Raw genomic sequence first — 26,192 nt, 5'->3', positions numbered from 1 at the left:
TGTCGTGAAACCAGCAATCCCAGCAGTAGTAAATGTTGCAACTTGCGAAAATAGCTTGTAATTATGGCATGAGAGACTAGGACACTAAAGTAAACGCCATGTCAAGGAACTACTCTAAAGTATGAATATACCCGTAAAGTCACCAGAGAAAGAAGACTGTTGTGATGGTTGCGCGTTAGGAAAGTCACATAGAAAGTCATATAAATCTAGAGTTGACAGACCAAAAGTAGTCGGCGAAGTGATGAACGTTCATGTAAATAGACCTATGTCTCAGTTTTCGTGCAATGGTGAAAGGTACTTTGTGTGTTTAAAGACGATTTCAGTAAATTTAGAATTTTCTACATTACACAAAAGTGAGGTCAGCAAATTCCTTAAAATATTTCTGAACGAAGCGGAAAACGCAAGTCACAAAGTTACATTGTTGTGTTGTGATGGTGGAACAGAATTTAATAACAGTGAAGTGAGAAATACAGTTCAAGATAAAGGTATTTTGCTTGTCATAGCTGCACCGTATTCACCCGAGCAGAACGGCATTGCAGAGAGGGAAAATCAGTCTATTGTTGAACTTGCCAGGTCAATGTTATCGTGTAGCAGATTGAGTAAAAAGCTGTGGCCCCAGGCTTGTGATACGGCTGTTTACTTGTTGAATTACACAGGTTCAACTCGTATCGCAGGTAAATCACCAAGTGAATTATGGAATAATACTAAGTTACGTAGTTTGAAACATCTAAAAGTGTTCGGAACAAAATGTTTTGTTCACATTCCGAAACAATTCCGTAAGAAATTTGACAATAAAAGTGTCTTTGGTTATATGGTCGGATACTTGAACCGATACGATGGGTATCAAGTGTATGTACCTTCTTTAAATAAAGTGATAAAATCCCATGACGTATTGTTTAAAGCAGAGTAGCTGAGTGATGTAGAACGCGTGGGGAAAGAAACCCAACACGCTAACTTCCCAGAAGTACAGATGCCACTTAAGGAGGAAGACGAAGAGAAGCCAATCTCTAGTGCGAGTGACCTTGAAGGCGAAGTTGTACGTGACAGCAACTTGTGTACACAAAGTGAAGGCCAGACAAATGAATCAACAGACAATACGTCATATCAGCGAATTCGAAGAGAAAAGAAACAGCCCAGCTGGATGACAAGTGGTGATTTTTTCTTTTTTTTTTTTATTATTATTATTATTGGTGTTGCATATTCTGCATTAAGTAGCGCTGATGATCCTGTTACTTTTGAGCAAGCGATTAATTCGGATGATAAATCTAAATGCATTTCAGCTATGGAAGAAGAGGTAGATGCCCTTAATGAAAATAAAACGTGGTATTTAGTTGAACGACCTAACAATGGGAAAATAATTCATAATCGGTGGGTTTATCGCACAAAGCTAAATGATGATGGGACAGTAGCTCGTTTTCGTGCAAAACTTGTTGCAAGGGATTATGTTCAAGAAAAAGGTATTGATTTCGATTAAAGATCTAGTCCTGTGGTGCGTTATGAAACTATAAGAACTCTCTTCGCAGTTGCAGCAAAAGAAAATTTGCTTGTTTACAATTTTGATGTAAAGCCTGCGTTCTTATATGGTGACATCGAAGACGAGGTGTACATGTCACAGCCAAAAGGTTTTGAAGACGGTACTGACAAAGTGTGTAAACTAAATCGTAGCTTGTACGGTTTAAAACAGGCCCCAAGATGCTGGAATAAGAAATTTACAGATTTTCTAAAGAAACAAGGATTATTGGTGAGCACATCTGACCCGTGTTTGTTTATTCGAAACAAAGTGGTCGAAAGTTTTTTGTTACTTGGTTTGTAGATGATGGACCACTTGTAGGTTCAGATAAGAAATAAATTGAAACACTTCTAAGCGAATTACAAAAGAATTTTAAAATCACAGCCGGTATTCCAAACTCCTACTTAGGAATACAAATCGAAAGAAGAGATTAAGGAATTTTTATTCACCAATTAGCGTACATAAGAAGAATTCTCCAACGTTTCCTTAATCTCTTCCAAATCCCGTTGGTGTACCGTGTGATCGCAATCAAGTTAGTGATAGTAAACTATTGGAAAACCCAACAAAATATAGAGAAGTCTTAATTTCTCTAAGCTATTCGATGGTTACCACGCGACCTGATATAGCATTCTTAGTTTCAAAAGCTGCTAGAGTGATGCAGAAACCCAGCGAAGCGGATTGGAAAGAATTAAAGAAAATTTTACATTATCTAAAGGGAACCTCAAACTATGGCATTTTATACAAAAGAAGCAATGAGGAAGATTCAATTCTGTATGGGTACAGTGACGCTGATTACGCAGGTGATGTTAAAAGCAGAAGATCTACCAGTGGCGTACTGATTATTTTTGCTGGTGCAGCAGTTTCGTGGAAAAGCAAGCTTCAGCCAACTGTAGATCTATCAACAAATGAAGCTGAATTTGTAGCTCATCAGAGACAACGAAAGAAATTTTTTGATTATCAAGATTATTAAGTGAGTTGAGAGCAATCAGAGTGGATAACGTTAGTACCATAAAACTCGCAAAAAATCCCGAATTTCATAAACGAAGCAAGCACATTGAAATCAAACAGTGTTTTGTGTGTCAGTGTTGTGAAGAAAAGAAAGTGCAAGTGTTATATATTGAATCTGAAGAACAAATTGCTGATATGTTAACAAAGCCGGTTGAAAAGTACAAATTTATCATACTCCGTCAGAGTATGGGTGTTTGTATGTTAAAAAAAAAAAAAAAGTCAATTTATTCTTTTGGAGGAAGTGTTGAAGTGAAAAGAATAAATTGATGGTCGGCATGCGATCGTCATATGTTCGAGACTAGTTCAGAGAGGACAAATGGCGGAGGTAGGAGAGAGACAAAGTTTGTGTTGGTGTTGATGCTTTTGGTGTTCCATGTAGGATTTTGTAGTAGTTTTCTTTATAACATATATTATGTTAAATATATTAAACTTCATCTACTGCTATGTTTCACTGCATTAACCACGCTCTGCTACCCCAAATGGTGTAAAAGATTGCACGGGCTCAACCGCTGATAAGGGACCATTACGCTTTAGCACGACGCCAAAGAAGACTCGAATTTGCAATATGGATCGCTGATGACTGGAAAATGTGATATACTCGGATGAGTCATTGTTCACCTTATTTCAATGCAGAGGTTATGTTTATGTGTGTCGAACACCCAAAGAAGGTGTTTGATCAACAATTTTTTCACCCAACCATGAGATACATTGTTGTGGGCTTCAGTATCCTGGTTTTCAGTTTAACCTGTGCTGAAGGTTACCGATCGTGTCAGTACTCGTGATTATGTCAAAATTTTAGAGGGTTATGTGCAATTTATGATCCAGATGTTTCCGTGCAATGATGACATGTTTCAAAATGATAGTACGACCATTTATAAACCTGAAATGTTTGTAGCCTGGATTGAGAAAGAGTCGGGATAAAGTGAGGCAACTTCCCTGGCCCACTCAATCCGTGGACTTGAACATCTGTTCAGATCCGTTTTGAAAACACGAATCCGGGGGAAATTTCCGCCTTCATTCTCTTTCACAGAACAGAGTGATGCGCTACACGCGGAATGATGTAATGTTCCACAAGTTATCATTCACGATCACTATGACTCCATTCCATGTCGCATCAGAGCTTTTGTGAGAGCGAATGGTAGTCCAGCGCCACATGTTAATCTGGTAAGTCGCACTTTTTCAGGTGTTTCCATTATTATGGTAACTCTATCTATCTATCTATCTGTCTGTCTGTCTATCTACCTACCTACCTACCTACCTACCTATTTACCTACCTACCTACCTGTTTACCTACCTACCTACCTACCTACCTACCTACCAACCAACCAACCAACCAACCAACCAACCTACCAACCAACCAACCTACCAACCAACCAACCATATGTATAATGTATTTATTTACTTTTAGGCTGAACTATTCAAAGCAATTCAAGAGGAAACATACGGAAAGCCAGAATACATTAATAATGAAGACAAAAGAGACTGTTCTAGAAACTTTGCAACCGTCGATCTCTCATCTGCTCAGTAAGTGTTGGAGAATTATCTATCTTAATACAATGTATTTTTCAAAATGTCAAGTTAAAATCACAGCAGCGGCTTTACACCTTCATACCTTTACTGTAAAAGAAAAACTCGTAAATCAGATCTCCATCATATTCCTATATTGCTATTCTATATCTTGTTTCTCGCTAAATACCTTAGGTTTTGAAACTAGGGATGCAAACAGATTCCTTGTTACCGATGGTTTATTATCACGTACAGGGTGCGAATTACCGGGGGGATGAGGAGGATTTTCCCCCTAAATCACATTTTGTTCCCGCCCCCAAAGTAATCAACTAAAGTATCCCCACCGGGGATGCTCGCTTTCGCCCTCCCCCCCCCCATACCATGCTTAGTACAATGCCAAATTTCACTGATTTTTGTCATTTCTTATAAGTTTAATCTGCTAGGCGTATTTTGAAATGAGCGATGTAAACCATTCAGTTTTGGTAATTTCTAATTTCCTCATCATTTTCGTCGTTGCCTAGTTGAATTATATTATTATGACTACAGTTGTTACTTGCAAACGTATCCTCGTGTTGTTCAGTTCGTCGTTGTTCGTGAATCTGAATGTACTAATTGAGCATAAGAAAATCACATATGGATTATAAATGCTCTTAGTGGTAGGCCAAGTAGAACTAAACAAATAGCTTCTTCCACCATACTTTGCGGAAGTCGGACGTGTCATATTCATCCCGTACATTTGTACCGATTATAATCTTGTTTTAATTTTTGTTGTATTTCATTTTAGTTTGCAAGTTTGCAAAATATTCATAATATGCAATAAATACAACAAGCAGACTTAATAGAACTTAAGCGAACTATTATTGCCTGGGCATCACTGCCTTTTACAGTTTACAGAAATGAATTTTAGAAACTGTACTCAAAATCTGAGTTATATATTCTCTCTTGGCTAATGTTAACGTACATGCTGGGAATGCGTCCGTAGTGAGCAGACACGTTTCTGAAGGTAAACCCATAATTGAAGATTTGTTTCAGCATTTACTGATACGACTTATTCTCCGTGTGATTGTCCGTGTCTGTCTAAACACTTCAAGTGGAGCGGTCTTTTTAAAGTTAACCCTTCAGTTTTCCATCTTTCTTTTCGCTTACAGTTTGCTGTCCACGCCAATAATGCTGTCTGGAGAACTTCAATGTAATGTTTATACTTCGTTTGATAACGTAGCACATAGTGAATCAACTTAGCTGTAACCTAACAGTAAAATAATTGTAAGTGTTGACTTCCTGAGCTCCATCACGGAATCGATATTTGAAAAAAATCGTGAAGAGTGCAGCATTAGCGAAGAGTAGAAGTGCAAGTTCGAAATTTTTAAACATTAGACCTTCGATTTGACTTTGATATCAGAAATGGGAACCAACAATAATCCATTTCTCGTATGATAGGCTAATACGTAGATTTTTTTTTTTTTTAAGTAAGTCCGGTTTAACTGATAATTTAAGTGTTTTCATAATACTAAAATACAGGGTGAGGCATAAGTCGGTTAATACTCCTGTGCACACGAACGGCTTGGCATTCAGACTCAGTTCATGGTATATGTTGTTCGGGTGGGTAATGGACCATATTGCACGAGACGGTTGCCATGGCGGCCATCTTGGATCCAACTTTTGGTTTTTAAATGTGAAAGGGGTATGTGTGGTATCATTTGACTCGAGCTCAATCTCAGGAAAATAGTGGTGCAGTCCATTTTCACCTACCGCTATTGGTTAATAAGCTATTGCGTCACAAGAGGTGAACATTTGGCACTACAACATGGTTTCTCTGTTTCAGGTGATGTAAGATGTCACTAACAATCCCAGAACGAATCGAGATTGTGGAGAAGAACGGTGGACGATATACCAGGTTCATTGCGGCTGAGTTTAATGCATCCCACCCAGAGTGAGAGAACAGAACATCTCACACGTTGAGTGTTCAAGTTGTTGAATAAGTTCCATGAGACGTGCTCGGTGCAGGTCAACGATTTATCTGGACACCCACGGACCTCTACTGCTGACGACAAGGCGACAGAAGTGTTGGCTGCTGTTGTGAAAAGCCCAAAACGCAGTTCTGGTCTTGTGGCATCCATAACAGGAATCAGTCAGCTATCAGTGGTACGGGTGATGCATTTGAATAAGTGGCACAAATACAAGCTGCAACTCCAGCAGCGGTTAACAGAGGATCATCCAGACAGGACAGTGGAGTTTGTTGAATGGGCCACAGAAAGGTGTGAGGAGCACCCCATGTTCCCACAACGTGTTCTTTTCAGTAATAAGGCATTCTTTTTCGTCCACGGAGAGGTCAATAAACAAAATCATATATACTGGAATGACACAAACCAGGTTGGCGCCAAGACAGCAAAGAGATGGGTTGGGAAAACGTGATAGTGTGGTGTCTAATCTAGGAGACGCGCATTATTGGAACGTACTTCATCCTGACTGGTGAGAAATATCGTGATCTGCTTGAGTATGATGTGTTCTTTGCTCTTTTGAATGAGAACGGTGATTTTCCGTCCTTTTTCCAGCAAGACAAGGCTCCACCTCATTATGCGTTATGTTCATGCCAATGGTTCGATAGACAATTTCCGGGACATTGGGAAGGGCGATGGGGACCGATAGAGTGGCTACCACAATCCCCAGGTCTTCCGCCGCTCGACTTCTCCCTCTGGGGCCATCTGAAGAACCTGTTTTATCAAGAACCCATCTGTGATATCCACTATCTGATGCAACAAATTCTGCAATGTTGTGAAACCGTTGACCCTGACATGCTGTTGCGAGTCCATGCGGATTGGTAGAGGCGCCGTGCAGTGTGCCTTCCTCAAGAACGACAGCACATAGCTGCCTGAGATCGAGCTCGTGTCAAATGATACCGCACATGCCCCACTTCACATTTAAAAATTCAAAATTGGATCCAAGATGGCCGCCAGGCAACCATGGCGTGCAATATGGTCCATTACCCACCCGAACACCATATACCATGAACTAAGGTGAACACCAAGCCGTTCGTGTGCTACAGGGGTATTAACCGACTTATGTTTCAGTCTGTAGGCTTTCTTCCGCAAGGCTGTGTGTAATAATGCAAAGTGGAAGATTTCAATATGAGCGGAATAATTAACATATGCTTGTGACCATGGCTATCACTCTGCCAAATTATTAAGTAAATAAACCTTAAAGAGCTACGAGCACAAAAGTGAGTACACATTCAGAAAGGTTAGGTGTGGTGTGTGCATGTCAAAAAAATATGCATATACAGTACATAGTTATTGTCGGTAGATTTATTGAATTAATAAATCCCTTATTTATTACCGATGCCATGTCATGTTTATGTGTGGGCGGTAAGGCATTATTGTTTCATTTTGAATTATTGTACCTTCAGACTCTACATCCTGTTGGCCTAATTTTATCCCCCCCCCCCCAATATAAATTATCTAATTCCCACATTGATCACGTATTACACTAAATAAAAGAAACTGATCCAAGCAATCGATCATACTTCAAATTTTTGGGTTTGTACATGTTGATACTTACTTAAACATAAATTCGATGGTGTAGTCGGTAGAGCGTATACTTCTGTCGCCAGATTTCTTGCATTCAAACCATGGGTGTGATATGGGTTTTGTGGTAAATAAACACCGAGTTGGCTGGTTTCTTCGGAGTTCTTTTGTTTCTCCCCTATGTACATTCGTTTTTCTCTTAAAGTCAGTAATTACTATCTCGTTTGTGGGACTTTAAACGAATGCTTTAATGTGAAATATAAGTGGTAACAAATTAGTTTTCGCCTGTCAATAACAGTAAGAAGCCTTCGGGAATTGTTGATGCTACGAATTTGCAATGATTGTCTTCTTTCATCTGTGTAAATAATTTTACGGGACATTTTATTTTTTCTGAGGAATAAGTTACTTCTCTTCTCGCTTTCTGACATGAAAATTTAGTTTACTTTCGCGATAGTATTCGTTGCTGGAAAACACAATTTTGTAAATACCCTAGTGTGCAAACCTAATAGTGAATACAAAGTAGTAAAGACATTATATTTTAATAAAATCCAAATGAATAAATAGGAACTTGAGAGTTAGTGCATGCTTCGTGTATTATGTCTACGTTTGTGTTTCATTATTTACGTGTTTTAGTTCAACATTTTCATTTCTTAGAAACTTAACAATGCATAAACGCCTAGACTAAACACAAAATCTGTTTGTGTTCCAAAAAAGGAAAATAACTATTTATTTTTTTATAAATATTTATGAGCATTATTGGCATGTACGGCCTTAAGTCCATCACGTATGAGAGATTATGTCCCTCGGCGAGAACGTTATCAGAGGAAGGGGAAAGGAAGAAAGAAATTTGAAAGGAAGGAAGCGGCCTCGGATGTGTCTATCATCCCGGTCATTTGCCTGGTATAAATGAAAAAAACAATCAACAAAAACTCTCACAATACGCTTGGCCTGAAAAAGCTTTTACATATTTTCGACCGAGTGTTTCCACCGCGAATCAAACTCCGAAGCGCTCGCACCAAAAGCAAAAGGAACACAAATAGCAAATGCAAGTTGATTTATGCAGTGGATCGAGACGGGGAATGCATCAAAAGAAAAATATTTAATGCAATCGCAACCAGGCTTTTATTCATAGCATATTGTTATGTATAAAGGCCGTGGAGAAGGGGAGGGATGAACTGCATAGTAACAACTTTCTGCTGGTTTAGTGTGGTTGTTCAAGTTGCAGAGGAATGATCCAAACTGAAGAGTGTGGTGTTCGTTGTATCGAGTGTTTCTGTGCAGATAACAAGCATATCAGTTTCTGAGTATCCCAAGACCACGTTTCATCTTTCCTGGTTGTTAGGTAATTCTTTATAATAGATTCGGGGTGTACCACGTGACAAATTTTCTGCTTGCTGCAATATTTACCAGGTCGTCTTTTCGGTGGGTAACGTAGGATGGCAAGCGGTACCAAGTCACATGAAAGGTGAAAAACATATGCAGATAGCCACGCTCCTTTCAATATTAGGAATAGTTATGCTTTTGTGAATCAAGAAAACAAGCCAGTACCTTCTGACTTGGAGTGCCATCTTCTTTCTACCCAGACCCATATTTATACATTGTGCGCCCCTGTGCTCTGAATAATTTGCCGTCCCCACCCCGCAGAAACTTATGTCTCAAACAAAGAAACAAGTCGTGATTTTGCAAACATACCAGCTCTTGTTGAGCAGCAGTTTAGCTATTACAAGTTACAAAAGTTATAACGTAATTTTAAATGGCCTAATTCTTTTAATGATGATTATGATGTGGTATTCCACGCGAAGGTAGGTGCTTGACCCGAAGGTCCCTGGGCAGGGTGAACCCATGGTAGTTTGTCATTGCCTTCCATGGGATGGTGATGATGTAGTGAGGACGGGACCTACAGCTTAACTTGGGATCCTAATCACTTGTGTCCCCACCGGAAATCGAACCTGGGATCCCTTGATTACAAGACAACGAGCTTAACCCTCATCCATTGGAGACACATTATTTCAATACTGGCATGTAATTTATTCGTGTAGGTTTTAATTTACTGTCCGGAGAAAATGCATTTTATTAATTCTGAATCAGCCGTTATGTCATTTTTATATTTCAAAATTTCACTTGAATTATGATTGAATTAAATATTTACTCTTGTCATTATAATAGTAAAATATGGAAAAAAAAAAAAAAAAATAGGCAGTATTTTTGACTGTTTATTTTGAACTTGTCACATAACTAAATATTACAGTAAATTTAGTAAATAGCATTCTATAAGACTTTATATGTAAAAGATTATATTAGTTTACATAATGAGTGTGGATTCTTTCATATGTTTTTAAGCTACTCGAGCGAATAAGAGAAGCTCTTTCCAAAATATTTGCAAATAAACTTTTTCTCCTGTATGTATTTTCTTTTCTCATATTTTAAGTTACTTGAATAATTAAACAACTTAATAAAGTACTTGCAAAAAAAGAAATATATATATATATATATATATATATTTGTCTCCTGTATGCGTTTTCTCATGTTAGATTACCCAAATAATAATAATAAAAAAAAGCTCTTCCCAAAGTATTTGCAAAGAAACTGTTTTCTCCTGTGGAGATGGGATTTGCTGACATCCATTGGTGGACGTCACTGTGAGACACCAATAATTATTGGTGATAACTGTTTAGAAAAATAATTGTTTACATTGTTATATTGTTATATTGTTGTAGTCTGGTGCGGGTTTAGAAGCGTTCTCCTGTGAGATTTTCTAATAAGTGAGGAACCGGATGTGGTTGGAGTTTTGAATTGGTGTAGAATCTGCAGAGTGTCTTGTAGATTTCTTCTGTGAAATTCGTTTTTAACTTGGTTCAGTGGTTTTAGTGTAAAAAATAAAAATGTGATTTCTATTTCATTAGTGAACGTTACGAGTTTTTCTTTATAATCTCTCAACAGTGGGAGAAAAAGTAACGGCTATATTTTGTACGTTAGTATTATAAATGGAGAACAATTTGAATCAAATAGACTTTTTCCAGCACATCCCTTTAAGTAATACCGAGCATCAAATATGTTTGGAGTGCGGAAAAGCATTTCCAACCAAAAAAGGGCTAAATATACACAGGGCAAGGAAACATGCTATACAGGAGCATCAAACAAATACCGAAGATTTTGTACAAGAACTCACAAGGTTAAAATCAATAACGTGGGTGATAAAAAGAATCCCAAAAAGGAGCACGTAATGTTGTCGCAGGCAAACTGGCATTTAAAATAGATGATTGTATTAACAAGAATGATTTTTCCTCATGGAAAAACTTATCCACTTTCTCATTTTGTAATGTATGTCTCCCCAAAAATAGAAGCTCAGTTTCAGTAACAAAAATTATTAAACGAAATCACTTCTACAGACCCCTTGTCTCTTCCAGGAAAAAAAAAAAAAAAAAAAAAAAAAAAAAAAAAACCGGATGTAACGAATAGAATAATATCCAAAATATTTGAGTTCGATACAAGAGGGGCGCTAAGATTGTTAGCTTCAGACGATAGTTTAGCTCCTATAGACGAAGAAACGTACAGCATTCTCTAAACCAAACATCCCACTCCATCCAGGATGCTTGAAATGCCAGACCCTCCTGAAGAAGTAGATTCATTCATAAAAGTTAATTCTGACATGGTTTTAAAGGCAATTCGTAGTTTCCCCAGTGGTTCTGCGTCAGGAATAGATAGACTGACACCACAACATCTAAAGGACTTAACTTCTAAATCCGCTGGTGATTCAGCATATATTTTACTTAATTCGATCACGAAACTGGTAAATCTAATTTTAAATGGAAAAGTAGATCAGAATGTATGCAAATTTCTTTTTGGAGCTAATTTGTGTGCACTAACAAAAAAGATGGTGGAATTAGGCCCATTGCAGTAGGATGTGTTCTCAGAAGATTGTGTTCTAAGTTAGCTGTATCATTAGTTTATAGCAAATGCAATATTCATTTAAAACCTCATCAGCTAGGCTTCGCAACCAAAAAGGAAATGAGGCAATCGTACATGCCACTAGGATATATATCAAAACCAACGAAAATACAAACAAGGTGATCTTAAAAATCGATTACAAAAACGCTTTTATCTCGGTCGAAAGGGATTCTATATTGAAAGAAGTGAAGCTGGTTGTACCCAAATTATATCCATATTTGTGGGAAAGCTATGCTAATCCAACCCTATTATTTTATGGAGACAAAACAATTACGTCGCAGGTAGGATGTCAACAGGGTGATCCTACAGGTCCGATGATTTTTAGTTTGGCCATCCATCCAATAGTGCTCAGTTTTTCTTCAGAATTGAACTTGTTTTACCTAGATGATGGAACTTTGGGAGGTTTACCAGAAACGGTAATACAGGATCTAACTACTTTAATCAATGAATCTGAAAAGATAAGTTTACAAGTAAATCCATGCAAGTGTGAATTATTCTTCATATCGGGAAAAGTTGATCCTGTCACTGAAGCCAAGTTTCAGACATTGTTGCCTGGAATACGGATAATACAAACCCATGAGTTGTCATTACTAGGGACGCCACTCCACGAAGATGGCTATGTTCATAATTTTGAAGAACATTTAAATAGTATGAAAATAATAATGGACAAATTGAAACAGTTGCCTGCACATATAGCTTACTTTCTTCTAAAAAAAACTGTTTAGGCACTCCAAAACTGACATATTTTCTACGCACCACTCCAACGTGGACCAGGCCATATGTTGTCCTTCAGCTAGACAACTTACTGAAAATGGGTTTAGAATCAATTATTAATTATACATTAAACGAAAATCAGTGGAGGCAAGTAAGTTTACCCATACGACTAGGTGGTTTAAGCATACGAAAAGTATCTGATTTAAGCTTTCCAGCTTTTTTGTCCTCGTGCCATGGAGCAGTTTCACTCGTCTCCAACATTTTACATAACACAGTTGATGAAGTGAAAATTGCTCATTTGACAGAGGCACCATAAATATGGAAAGACACTTATAACGTAATTCCAGAGACAAAAGGAGTACAAAGGAAATGGGATGAAATATTATTAAATCAGATAACAGAAAGGGAAATAGTTTCAGAAAATCCTATTGATACTGCCCGTCTTAAAGCGCTTCACAAGAAAGAGTCCGGAGCATGGTAGCAAGCTACACCCTCAAAAACCATAGGAACATTTATGGAAAATAATATCTTCAAATATGTGTAGCCTTACGCCTTGGCATAAATATTTGTCATGAATTCACGTATGTATGTCAGAATCAAATGGATGCTAAAGGTCTTCATGCTTTAAGTTGCATTAGAAGCAGTGGGAGATTTTCACGCCACGGATAATTAAACCAAATATTAAAGCGAACTCTAGACATTCCAGCATAGACATTCCTAGCATTTTAGAACCAACAGGAATGTTACGGGATGATGGCAAAAGACCAGACGGAATTACTTTAATTCCCTGGAAAAGAGGCCAAAGTCTAGTGTGGGATGTTACATGCGTAAACTCTTTCGCACCCTCATAATAACATTAACCAGCGAGGAAGCATGAAGTGCAGCCGAGGCAGCTAGTAAACGAAAGCATTCAAAATATTCCAAATTAAAAGATAATTTTTTCATTGCTTTTGCTACTGAAACCATGGGTGTTTTTAGTAAAGAAACAAGTAAATTTTTAACAAATTTGGGGTCAGCTTTAATTAATAAATCAGAGGACCCTAGAAGCAAACATTTCCTGTTCCAACGGTTAAGCCTTGCCATTCAAAGAGGCAACGCAATAAGTGTTTTAAATTCATTCCCATTCACACACAAAATGGATGAATTTTTTTATTCAAAATAAATGCCAAAATATTTTGATAAAAAAATGTTCGATTTACAAGTTAAAGAACATACTAGACAACAATGAGTAAGGAAATTAACATTTGTGTGACATTCTATAGTGAATTTGTCATAAAAATGAAGATCCACTTATCAATGATATCGAAATCGATTATCAGTTATTGTTAAAATTTTAAAATTAATGTTTTTTTAAAATTATTACAATCAAGAATATCTTAGGTAGTCCTAGTATGATGCCCTGTTGTAAAACTGCACCAATACTAAGGTTTTAAAGAAAATATGGTATTATGTTCAAATCGCATTTTATGTACTTAATCGGTAGTCAGATCTCTACTTTTAAATCTTCTACATGTTTTTCAGCTTAATTTCGAAAGGAATACTATATTTAACAGAAAAGTGAATGTAGTAAATTATTATGAAATTAGTGTGTCCAGGAAAAGACTAACATAGCTCATTACTCCAATATTGTGTAATTTATATATTATATAAATACATATTCTCTGTTCAACAAATTTTGATCGAAAATATGTAAATTGTTTAAATTAAAAAAAGAAATGTCAATTCTTTCGTTACAATTTGATTGTTATACAACTTATAATGTTAATACCTAGTAATTAAATTTATGTAAGTTTAAAAAATTCCGTCAATAAATTCTTACTAAAGTTAAAAAAAAAGTTTACATTATTCACCGTCAGTAATGGGTTGAGTTTAGTTGATGTTAGTTTAGCGTCCCTTTCAGCAACGAGGCTATATGAGACGTGGACCTACTGACTAATATGGAATCCGAACCACATGAGCTCCCGCCGTGAATCGAACCCCGGTCTCCCACGCCAAAGTCACGTACGCTAACCGCTTATCCACGAGAAAGCTCCGTCAGTAATGGTTTAATAGCATCTATATTAATAATACAATAAGCTGTCTGTCTGTAGCGCTTTTCAAATCGTGAACCATAATGATAGAAACATGGAATTTTAGTATATTTTAAATCTTTCAGAGAAATGATCCAAATGATCTGTTCCAGGTCCCTAGGCCACACCTTAGCTGAAATATGGGTGTGCAAAGTCCCCATAAGAATAGCATGGGGTATTTTAAAAATAATCGGAAACGACCAGTACTAGAGTTGAATTTATAAATTTCGGGGTCGCTGAGATGAACAGATACAGTTTTAATCCAATTCCTCTTCAAGGTTAAACTAAACTTCCCAAGGAGGGGGCGAGATTTTAAAAGTAATCGAAAACGACAGATATTAGTGTTGAATTCATAGTTTTTGAGGTCGCTGAGTTTATGGGTATCAGTTTTCATGACGTTCAAGTTCATCCTCACCCCTTGGGGTGGAGGTGGGAGAAGATGATTTTTTAAGAAATAATCAGATAAGCTAGCTAATTTGTAACTACTGTAATTAGAGCAAATTAAACACATTGACATATTTTCTCGCGCTTGCGCGGGACTCTGTGTTTTGCTAGTTTTAATTATTCTTTATTGTGAATCTTAATGAAAGAATGCCAAAATTTTTCCGCTCCCTAAATTCTGCCGCCCTGTGCTCGAGCACAGAATAGCACTTACCTAAATATGAGCCTCGCATCCAAGATGTCAAGTGTCGAATACTAGGGTTAGGATGTGACATTTCGAATAAATATGAAGAAGATCATAAACGATTAGAACTTTTACTTTTTCCGAAAGGCATTATTTCAAAAAAACTGCCTAGATAAGTATCACATCAAATCATAGATGGTTTTCAATAGATGTAAAGATCGTAATCGTTTACAGAAATGTGATTTTTCAAACCATTCCGAAATATGAAAAAGATGGGTATAGGTTGCTATACTGTTTAAAATGACGTATTGATGAGAAATGTTTAAAATAATTCTTGCTTTCCTTTGCTTCTATAACAACATAGCAATTATTTCTGTAGCAGTAGTTTCGGATACTCGCAGTTCCATAATCTAAGTAGTGTTGCGAACGTGAATAATGGTTCTCACATCTCCAGAACGGTTTGAGATACCAAGTTCACCTAAATGGAATTACGATCTTCACGCCCATCAAAAACAATCTACGTGTTGGATGCGATATGCATTTAAGCTGTGTTTTCAAATAAAGTCTTTTGAAAAGAGTCAAGTTTCCAATCCATTGTAGTTTTGTTTCTATTTCTTCTAGATGGGTCATATAATGGTCACAATATTCGATTCTAAAGTGCTTTGGATGTGCGTTGTTCCGTCCGTTCGTCTATTATTTGTTGTAGAGTGCTCCGAAATGTATTTGTGAAAATACGTTTGTGATATAGTAGCGTCCTTAGCTTGGAACACTGAATAACGAGTGTAGTATTGGCACTTTTCGTTTAATATGTAAATTTAAAACGTATGAGCGACTCGGGCAGACAATTATAAGTGCCACTTCCGGTGAAATTGAGTGAATTCTGGGATTGAACCACAAAATAGTATGTAGGTGGTTTAATTCCGGAAATATCCTGCAGATGGCAGAGGAAGCTTATTTGATTTATGTCATTGCATTGAATTGCATGGGAATGTTGAATCATCTTCTCCAGTTTATTTAAAGTTAACAAATGTGACATACCCGAGACGCTGATATAATAATCTCACGTTGTGCCTTTAATGTGTGTATATATATATATATATATATATATATATATATATATATATATATATAAAGATAGATAGATAGATATAGCTATATATATATATAGATAGATAGATAGACATACTTATTATTACAGATCTAGGATATTTTATATTTACAGATTCACTAGCGATGCAGAAGAATTCATAAGGAATTATGAAGACAGTACATCTTCCAAGTACGAAGCACTGCGAAAAGTTAGAGTGACCAATCCAAAGAAAATTACTCGGTTACGATTACTGGCTCTGGTATTCTTGGGTGTACGGTTGATAGGGGATGACATTCAACTAAGTGATTTGCTTCGGTAGGCTTGTCACTTGATTTTTAGCATTAACATCTTCATTTGTTACTTTCAAAATTAATGTTTGAAATATTATATTTGTGTGAACTATGCAACATATAATGACTCCTTTTTTTGTATTTATTGGTGATTTAACTTAAAATGATATTTTCTTATAATTTTCTTTGTTTAGCACGACATATCTGTCCGTAAAAGAAACAAGAACAATTTGGTTTCCGAATTTTTGGTCGCATTTTTTCCCCCCCAATTTATTACAAGGATGAGTCATAACTTTTGCAGTATTCTGGTACCAACATATCTATATTCATTACAATACAATGAATGCAGGCTAATATTCAAAGTATAGCCTCTCGTGATGGACTGTCTGTAGTCACCTTGTTTTTAGCGCCTCGATTCCATATCGATACCACGTCTTGTCCTTAGAAGCAAGAAAGTCAGTCACTGCTGTTTCGTATTTTGGTGGTTAGTGAAGTATCGTGATTTCAGGAAGTGCGAAATGGACCGAAACAGTTAGTAATTGTATCATCATATTCATATTCCATATATGTATTTAATCTATTTTATTATTTTTGATTTATTATATTTCAAAAAGTCCATATTCCAATTTTTCTTTTGTATACACATATATATTGCAACTATACATGGGAAATCTGTGTCGTGGAATCATATGATCATGGTAATTTATATTTATCATAAATTGAAGAAATGACTGTATATTTGTGTACATGTTTATCCTTTCCCGTAACTTATTCCTTTTTTGTCAATAATCTTTAAGTAAATTTAACCTATAAGTACAATATCTATTATCTGTCAAGAAAGTAAATGTACACCTGTTTTTTGAGTCTGGCATTCCTGCGCTCCATCCATGGAGAGTATGAGAATTAAATCAATCAAATGTTTACTGAGGGACAAGAAGAAAAGTCTAATCTGAATACGACATTGCAGAGTGGCACAAGCTGTGAATACGAATAGTGCATAGTGTAAATAAAGGGCGACACCGAAAGAGAAAGCCAGAAACAGCTGCTAAACGGAGAAAAAAGAGTAAAAATTGTCGAAGTGGCAACATAAAATACAAATACAACAAATATGTCAACAACTAAGCGTTTACCAAGCAACGATCTTGGTGTAGTGGTTAAGGCGCTAGATTACAAATCCAAAGAACGGCGGTTCGAATCTGCTCCAAGTAGTATATTTTTATTTATTTAAATAATGCATACAGCACATGAAAGGTGGTAAAAGAGAGCGTATTGCCCGTTTAATATGTAAAGTGAAAACGAGTTAAAAATTTCGGTGAAATTTATTAGAGAAGTGAGACAATGAAAATGAGGAAGCAAGTATATTTAATCAGGGGTTGTATCAGAGGGTGGTGACCGCAAAAACTGGAAATTTTCCCGAATTTCGCCCATGTGAGTCTCTACGATAGGCCAATTTCTTCAGAAATGTGCTGCGTATTGCAGAGAGAGAGAGAGAGAGAGATGCTCCCGGAAGTGAGAGTGTGGTGCTTCTATTCAAATCAACGAGATAACAAATAGACGCTTACATAATATGAATGCCGAATACAATCAGCCATAAACAGCAAAGTAATAATTACAAGCATTATCACCTAAGATTCCAAGATCCGAACAACATATCACTAATATCCCTAATGCCAAAATATTGTGACTTACACAACTCCCCCTCTCCCCAAATGTGTCCTGTGAAAACAATCACAAGTTTTGGGATGAGGGATCATATTGAGACTACAATATTAAACTATATAAGTAGACTTTTAGCAGATTCGTATTCAGTTATTTTTTTCACAACCAGTTTTATTGATATTCAAGACAGCAAATGCACTATATTTGTTAACGACAAAGCGAAGTTATTGCAACACTGCGTTACACAGTGAATCATACATATTACACTCGTGAGTTTTGCTATGCAGAGGCTAGCCACCGAGGCACGCTGAATAACGCCTGAAGGAAGCAGCGAGGACAGGTAGCCATACAGTGAACGGAACAAGCAATGCATTACAGACATTTCAAGGGAAAAAAAGAAAGATCCCTCTTTCCACACTTCATGCTGTAGTTCTAACTTCCATTTCCCCATCAAAGTTACATGCCTAGACTATTATACAATTCCATTACACTTAATCCAGAGCCTTCAAACAACTTTGTTCTACGAAGGGAAACGTAAAACACTACAGTTATAGATATACCATACGTAGACGGTTAAGTAGTAATAGATGAATGCAATTAACCCCACACAATATCGATTGTATAAATATACACTGGTTTCAAACAATTAGACACATAACAAACATTCACAACACCATTATAACGTATCATATGTTAATTCCACTTCACAAGTGGTAGAATGAAAACCGTAGACTGACCGTGGAATGAAAACCGTAGAAAATAGAATGATTTTTCTAAAAATTACAATTATGAACACAAGTTAGTGAAGGAAACAATGACGGTCAATGAAAAGATGATGATCCGAGGTCGGATTTCGAGAAATAACTTGATAATGAGATGAAAACAGAATTTTATAAAAAAGAATGGTTATGATGTGCTAGACACAACGTGGTTGCCTGCTTCGTCTCGTCATGTAAAAATGTCTCGTTCTAGAGAGGCGAGAAAAAGCCTGTGTTTCGTCTTGTGCAGTGGCGGATCTAGCTCGGGGGCGGGGGCCTAGGCCCCCCACTTTTAGATTGACGAAAATAATTTAAGCTATTTATATAGTTTTGAAAATTTATAGTAAGTTCATGATATACTTATCATAATCTAAATTCAGGCAGCCCCCAGTTTTTACCTTCTAGATCCGCCACTGGTTTCGTGGCTATCCCGGTGTCATCTCGTGTTTCCGAAACGAGACAAATTGTTATCTAGTCTCCTTTCGTCTAATTTTCTTTCGTAAACCTCATAATAATAGAAGTAAAATTGAAAGCCATGCGGCTTCCTAATGTAACGAAGTTTACAAGTTAGAATTGATAATCAGACAAGAGAGGGCTATGAAATGCTTTCAAGACATTTAAAACGCGACGAGTCTAGACAAGGACCTGTCAGTCTCGTCTAGGAAAACGAGACGAGACAGACGCTTTGTCTCTTCTCGTCTCGGATTTAACAAAGCCTATATTGTCTCGCCCATTCTGAATTGGAAGCCTCTCACCAGAGATGAAGTAGATCGTGGGCCGTGGGTCAACAGGACGTGACCCACTGCAACTCACCATTCGCCGTGACCCACCATAAGCAAGCGACCCACCATAACCTACATACCCACTACGACACACCGACACACTCTGCTTAGTGCATTGTATATAGCACCCTCTGAAGAGTGGTGAATTTGTCTACATTTTACTTTTAGGATCTCCATTTTCTTCTTCTTCTTTTGCATTTGTTTCTATTTACTTACCTGAAATGAGTATATCTAACAAGGGCAAGGCAGACTTTGTTAAATGAACTTAGTGCACTAATGAGGTAGTAGTGCGCATTTAAACTGGGAGAGCGCAATAGCCAGAAATAGCGTAGAAAAGCGTCTTAATGTTTCGACTCGCCGTATATATGGTACGATGCCTAACATTATCAAGTGGCGATGTGGCAGAGTGTAGAGCATTCACGACTCCCGTGTAAAGGGTCCAGCGTTCGATTTCTGCTCGAGAACTTTTTTTGCTTTTTACCAATAAAGTAGTCATTTATAACTACAAGTAAAATATTAATTTACTATATGTTCATATATTCTAAACGATAATAATTTTCAAATCAGTTGTTAAACTTTTCAATGTTTTATGTGAACTAGATACAAAATATAACCTAGTTCATAAATATATTGATATCACTAGCTGTATTACGGTTACCACAGTCGTTGTGTCCGAAGTTTCGTGTCTATATCTGTGGACAGTGTGCGAATTGCAAGGGGGGTGAGGGGGAAATACGCTAGGGAATACTGGATGAATGCTATAGCCAAAGGGGATTTCCGAATTATCCCCATTGCAATTCGAACTCTGTCCACAGATATAGACACGAATCGTCAAGAACATTTTTCATTTAACGACTTTACGAAATAGCTTATATTTGTATCTAGTTCATATGAAACATTGAACCGCCTAATGAGAGTCGTTTTGCCTTATCATTAGCGTCATACTAAAAGCCCAACTACTGCAGGAAATATATATTAGTCGAACTCTTTAGTATGGCACTAACAACGCGTCAGAAAGACTCTGCATAAGGCCCGAAATTTTTACAACTGATTTAAAAATTCCTATTGTTTCATGCATTATAAACATATGGTGAATTAATATTTTATTGTAGTTATAAATGACTACTTTATTGGTAAAAGCAAAAACAAGTTGACTCGAGCGGGAATCGAACTAGCGATTCTTTCCGCGTGAATCGTGAATACTCCACACACTGCCACACCGTCACTTTGTAATTTTAGGTGTCGTATCATATAACTTCGAGTCGAAACTTTAAGACGCATTTTCTAGGCTATTTCTGGTTATTGCGCTCTCCCAGTTTGTAATATTAACACTTTAAATATGTACTGCTACCTCGCGAAAGTTCATTTAACAAAGTCTGCTTTTTCCTTGTAAGATATAGTCATCTCAGGTAAGTAAATAGAAAAAAATGCCAAAAAAGAAAAAAAAAGAAAATAGAGACTCTAAATGTAAAATGTAGACAAATTCACCACTGTTCAGAGGATGCTATATACAATGCACTAAGCAGAGTGTGTCGGTGGGTCGTAGTGAGTCTGTAGGTTATGGTGGATCGCTGGTTTATGGTGGGTCACGGTGGGTGGTGGATTGCAGTAGGTTCACATCCTGTTGACCCTCGACCACTAATCGACTTACACATCTTTACCCACATGTCTCACTTGACACAAGACTCACTTCAATTCTAGTGAGAGGTTTCCAATTCAGCATGGGCGAGACAATATAGGATTTGTTAAATCCGAGACGAGACGAGACGAGACAAAGCGTCTGACTCGTCTCGTTTTCCTTGTCTGGACTCATCGCGTTTTAAATGTCTCGAAAGCATTCCATAGCCCTCTCTTGTCCGATTATCAATTCTTACTTGTAAACTTCGTTACATTTCGAAGTCGCATGGCTTCCAATTTTACTTCTATTATTATAAGGTTTACGAAAGAAAATTAGACGAAAGGAGACTAGATAACAATTTGTCTCGTTTCGGAAACACGAGATGACACTGGGATAGCCACGAGACGAGACACAGGCTTCGTCTCGCATCGCTAAAATGAGACAATTTAACATGAGGAGAAGAAACAGGCAATCATGTTGCGTCTAGTGCATCATAATAATTTCTTTTCTAAAGTTCTGTTTTCATTTCATTATCAAATTATTTCTCGACGTCCGACATCGGGTCATGTTTCATTGACCGTCACGGTTCCGGAACCTTAGATGATAATGCTTGCAATTATCACTTTGATGTTTTATAGTTGTTTGTATTCCGCGTTCTCATTATGTAAGCGTTTATTTGTCAACTCGTTGATTTGAATGGAAGCACCTCACTCCCAGTTCCGGGAACATCTCTCTCTCTCTTTCCGTTTCAGAGGTGGTGATAGACAAAAGGGCAAAATTGCATAGAAATTTTACGGCATTTCTGGCAAGATGGTCTCTGCGATAGGCACATTTCTGAAGAAATTTGCCTATCGTAGAGACTCACATGTGCGAAATTCGGGAAAATTTGCAGTTTTTGAGATTACCACCCTCTGATACATACCCCTGATGAAATATATCTGCTTCCTCGTTTTCATAGTTTCACTTCTCTAATAAATTTCACCGAAAATTTTAACTCTTTTTCACTTAACGTATTAAACGGATAATACGCTCTCTTTCACCACCTCTCATGTGTTCTATGCATTATTTTTTAAAAAATAATATATATATATACTCCTTGGAGCAATTCGAACCACCGGCCTTTGGATTTGTAATTAGCGCCTTAACCACTACACGAAGATCGTTGCTTCGAAAACGTTTAGTTGTTGGAATATATGTTCGCATTTGTATTTTATATTCCCACTTCAACAATTTCTACTTTCTTTTTCTCCGCTTTCTCTGTATCGATTTAATTCTCATATTCTAGATGTAGTGGCTAAGACGCTAGATTGAAAATACAAAGGACGTAAGTTCGAATCCACTACAAGTAGAATTATTTTTTAATAATGCATACAGCACGAGAGAGGCGGTGAAAGAGAGCGTATTTCTCGTTTGAGATGTTAAGTGAAAACTTGGTAAAATTTCCACTAACATTTAATAGAGAAATGATACAATGAAACTGAGGAAGCAAGTATATTCAATCAGGGGTATGAATCAGAGGGCGGTGATCGATAAAACGAAATTTTTCCGAATTTCACACATGTGAGTCTCTACAATATGCAAACTTCTTCAGAAATGTGCCTACTATAGAGACCATCATATTCCACCGACTGCGCTAGCCAAATTTAGTTTAACAAATGGTGTGGTGTTTTTTTCTTACAACGATAAATTAAAAATTACATACTGCAGATGAACGAAGTGTTTCGAATATCCTAGTAATTTCCTTGCCCTTTCCCAATTAACATGCGTAAATCGTCTCTATCACGATACAAGTGTTTGCGCCCACTTTCTTAAGGATTGCTCACTTAGTATGAGAAGTCACCCTTTGATTCTTCACGATTGCTTTGAAAATAAAATAACTAGAAAAGGATTTGAAGCTGTATTGATTAGCTGTATTACTCATAAGTTCAGCACTTCACCCCTACATTATCTTCTCATGCAACATCATAAGCTAAATGTTCCTAAGTTCAGCCTTGATGTTTGGAACGAACCGGTAATGTTCCTGTAATGATATTTCCTCCAAAGTGCATGCCGAAGTTAATTTATTCGATGATCTGGAGACAATTTAGTGCCCATTAATAAACTAAATAAAATACAATGGAGTAAAATTACAGAAATGATATCGTATTATACAGTAATTTCGCCGTGCAAGTTCAATAGTATAATAATAATAATAATAATAATAATAATAATAATAATAATAATAATAATAATAATAATAATAACTATTATTAGCTGACCCATGTGTAAATTTCGCACAATATAATTTAATATTAATATGTGAAAATAAGCAAGGGGGCTGGCGTACCCCTCATATTTTTTTCATGCGCCTTATGGGTCCACAGTGCCCAACGTTGGTCCTATCCCTCTACCACCTCCTGCTCTCGATATCAATTATCGACATTTTGCCTGTGGAGGGCTCTACTGTGGCCGCATGACTCCACATGACGATGCCCCGAAGGACGCTCTTCATTATTATTTGGATTGAAATCGCTTATTTTCATTTGTTTACTTTTTAATCAAGTTGGGGGGGGGGGATAGCGCCTTGACACTTGTTTTTTCGATGGGCCTTATGAGTGCATAGTGTCCAATGTTGCTCTCATTCTTCTACCACCTCCCGTTCTCTAGATATAAATTATTAATATTTTTCCTATAACGGAGATATGGCGTTTCAACCATTACGTTTGATAAAGAATTGAGGAAGATACGGAGTTGCCATAAACAACACCTTTTAGTGATTATTATTATTATTTTACTTATCACTAATGTTGCTTATCACTATTTCCAATGCAATGTGTTACTAAGAAAGAAATTAAATTATACTCCTCGCCATTTACGCTCTCGAACATCAAATACTTGATTTATAGCTTTCTGTGTTAGCGGAAAGCATATTTATTATACTATTCTTTCAAATAAAACGTTTCACAAGTTACTTCACTTTCAATGTGTAACTTCACATCATCACTAACAATCGTATTGTTCCAATAGGAAAATATTCCCCTCCCAAAACCTGAGACTGGCCGTAGCGAAAGGACGTGAACCTTCTTTAAGTGACTAATCGGATCCAATACTTCAATAAAAGCAGATAAATCCCTCCACACCAATATTTCAATAAAAGAGGAAAAGTCACTCAAACATTGTGAATACCCATTTTTGGGCCAAATTTGGTTCTTTGGAACTTTTTAAAAGTTTGAACTGCCGCCATTTTGAACATTTACATCTGATTATTATGGTTAACGTATTCATCCAAGATATTTCAACAATTAATGTTTGTGCCAAGTTTAATCTCCATCCGCTTAAAGTTACGACAGTTGTTGTGTTCACAAAAAGCGTTAATATGACAACGGTGTTAGACTCGTGAACTTTGCAACATCCAAAAACCTAATCGTGAAGAGTACAAAATTCCCCCATCGCGACGTTCATAAATACACTTGGACATCACCAGACGGGAAAACACATATAATCAAATTGATCACGTTTTAGTAGATAGAAAAAGGCAATCTAGCATAATTGATGTCCGGTCGTTTAGAGGGGCTGATTGTGACACTGACCACTACCTGGTAGCAGCGATAATACGAGAGAGGTTATCGTTGAATAAAGGTAATATTCATTGTCCGAAAACGGAGAGATTCAATTTAAAGAAATTAGAAGAGAGCCAGGTAAGAGAGGAATACCAGATTGAAGTTTCGAATAGATTTTCGGCTTTAGAAGATTCGGAGTGCACTAGTGTTGAGGATACCTTAATTGAAATTAGAGATAGCATTAAAATTTCAGCAAAAGAAAAATTGGGACACGCGGAAATACGTAGGAACAAACCATGGTTCGACCAGGAATGCATAAAACTAGCAGAGAAGAGAAAACAGGCAAAATTACGCTGGCTACAAAATCCGAATGAAATGACTACACAAAATTTCGCAGATATCAGGCGGGAAACTTCCAAAACTTTTAGAACAAAGAAACGCGATTTTCTGAAAGCTAAAATTAAGGAACTTAAAGACAATAGTAAAAATAAAAACATACGGGACATGTATAAGGGAAGCAACGAATTTAAGAAAGGCTATCAACCTCGTGCTTATATATTAAAGTAATCTGACGGTACAGTTCTCACTGACACGGATAGCATCTTAAATAAATGGAAAGATTTATTTGACGATTTGCTTAACACGCAACCAAAAACTAGTGTTCGTGGAGAAAAGGAGATACACACCGCAGAACCGTATATTCCAGAACCCAACCGAATATAAGTAGAAACCGCTATAAAGAAATTAAAGAAAAACAAATCTCCGGGTGTAGATGAAATTCCAGCTGAGTTAATTTTAGCTGGAGGCGAAAAATTGTGGAACAAGATACACAAACTCATTATCCTTATCTGGAACAAGGAAGGATTGCCACAAGAGTGGAAGGAATCAATCATTGTTCCAATCCACAAGATAGGCGACAAAACTGACTGTAATAATTATCGAGGCATTTCTCTTCTGTCAAGAGGGCCGCGGTGGCTCAGTGGTAGAGCGTTCACCTCTGGTGCTAGGGGTCCCGGGTTCGATCCCAGCCCCCACCAAGTGAACTTTGTGGTGGACAAACACCGTGTGCGTGGGTTTTCTCGGGGTTCTCCCGTTTCCTCCCACTTTCTTCATTCCACCATTTCATTCATTACTCATCATCACCGTCTCCTTTAGCCTAACCGGCATAACCGTGGGACGTAAAACTCAAAGATTTCATTTCATTTTTTTCTCTTCTGTCAACATCCTATAAAATCCTTTCAAATATTCTGTTAGCAAGACTGACCCCATACGCAGATGAAATTATTGGAGATTATCAGTGCGGATTTAGACGAAATCGATCAACTATCGACCAAATATTTACCATTCGCCAAATACTCGAAAAAAAGTGGGAATGCAATACCCCGGTACATCAACTATTTATTGATTTTAGAAAGGCGTGTAATATGCCATTACAGTCTAATGAGATTATGTTTTTAATAGGAGGGTGCCCGAAATTTTTTGCACCGACTGTACCTGACGTTTAACAAAAAATTTCTGGCTGTTCATATAATTCGTAATATTGTTCGTTATTCTA

At 37.0% G+C, this 26,192-nt stretch overlaps 1 protein-coding gene across 6 annotated transcripts in view; it reads left to right on the top strand.

Moving 5' to 3' along the window:
• Positions 1-26,192, top strand: part of LOC145688428 (TATA box-binding protein-associated factor RNA polymerase I subunit B-like) — a 321,407-nt gene that overhangs the window by 177,959 nt on the left and 117,256 nt on the right. For 3 of the 6 annotated variants that reach the window (XM_081762649.1, XM_081762646.1, XM_081762644.1), the window contains exons 5-6: positions 3,927-4,042; positions 16,124-16,306. The exons of 1 other annotated variant lie outside the window; for it this stretch is intronic. In XM_081762649.1, coding sequence (XP_081618775.1) covers positions 3,927-4,042; positions 16,124-16,306 — 299 coding nt within the window. The remainder of the gene's footprint in view (positions 1-3,926; positions 4,043-16,123; positions 16,307-26,192) is intronic. 2 more of the 6 variants (XM_081762647.1, XM_081762645.1) reach the window with 2 other exon arrangements.

Source organism: Thermobia domestica, chromosome 6 (genome assembly GCF_964235325.1).
Source record: "Thermobia domestica chromosome 6, izTheDome1.hap1.1, whole genome shotgun sequence".
NCBI lineage: Eukaryota > Metazoa > Arthropoda > Insecta > Zygentoma > Lepismatidae > Thermobia > Thermobia domestica.
The sequence above is the reverse complement of the archived record's forward strand: the minus strand, read 5'-3'. Positions and strand labels throughout refer to the sequence as shown.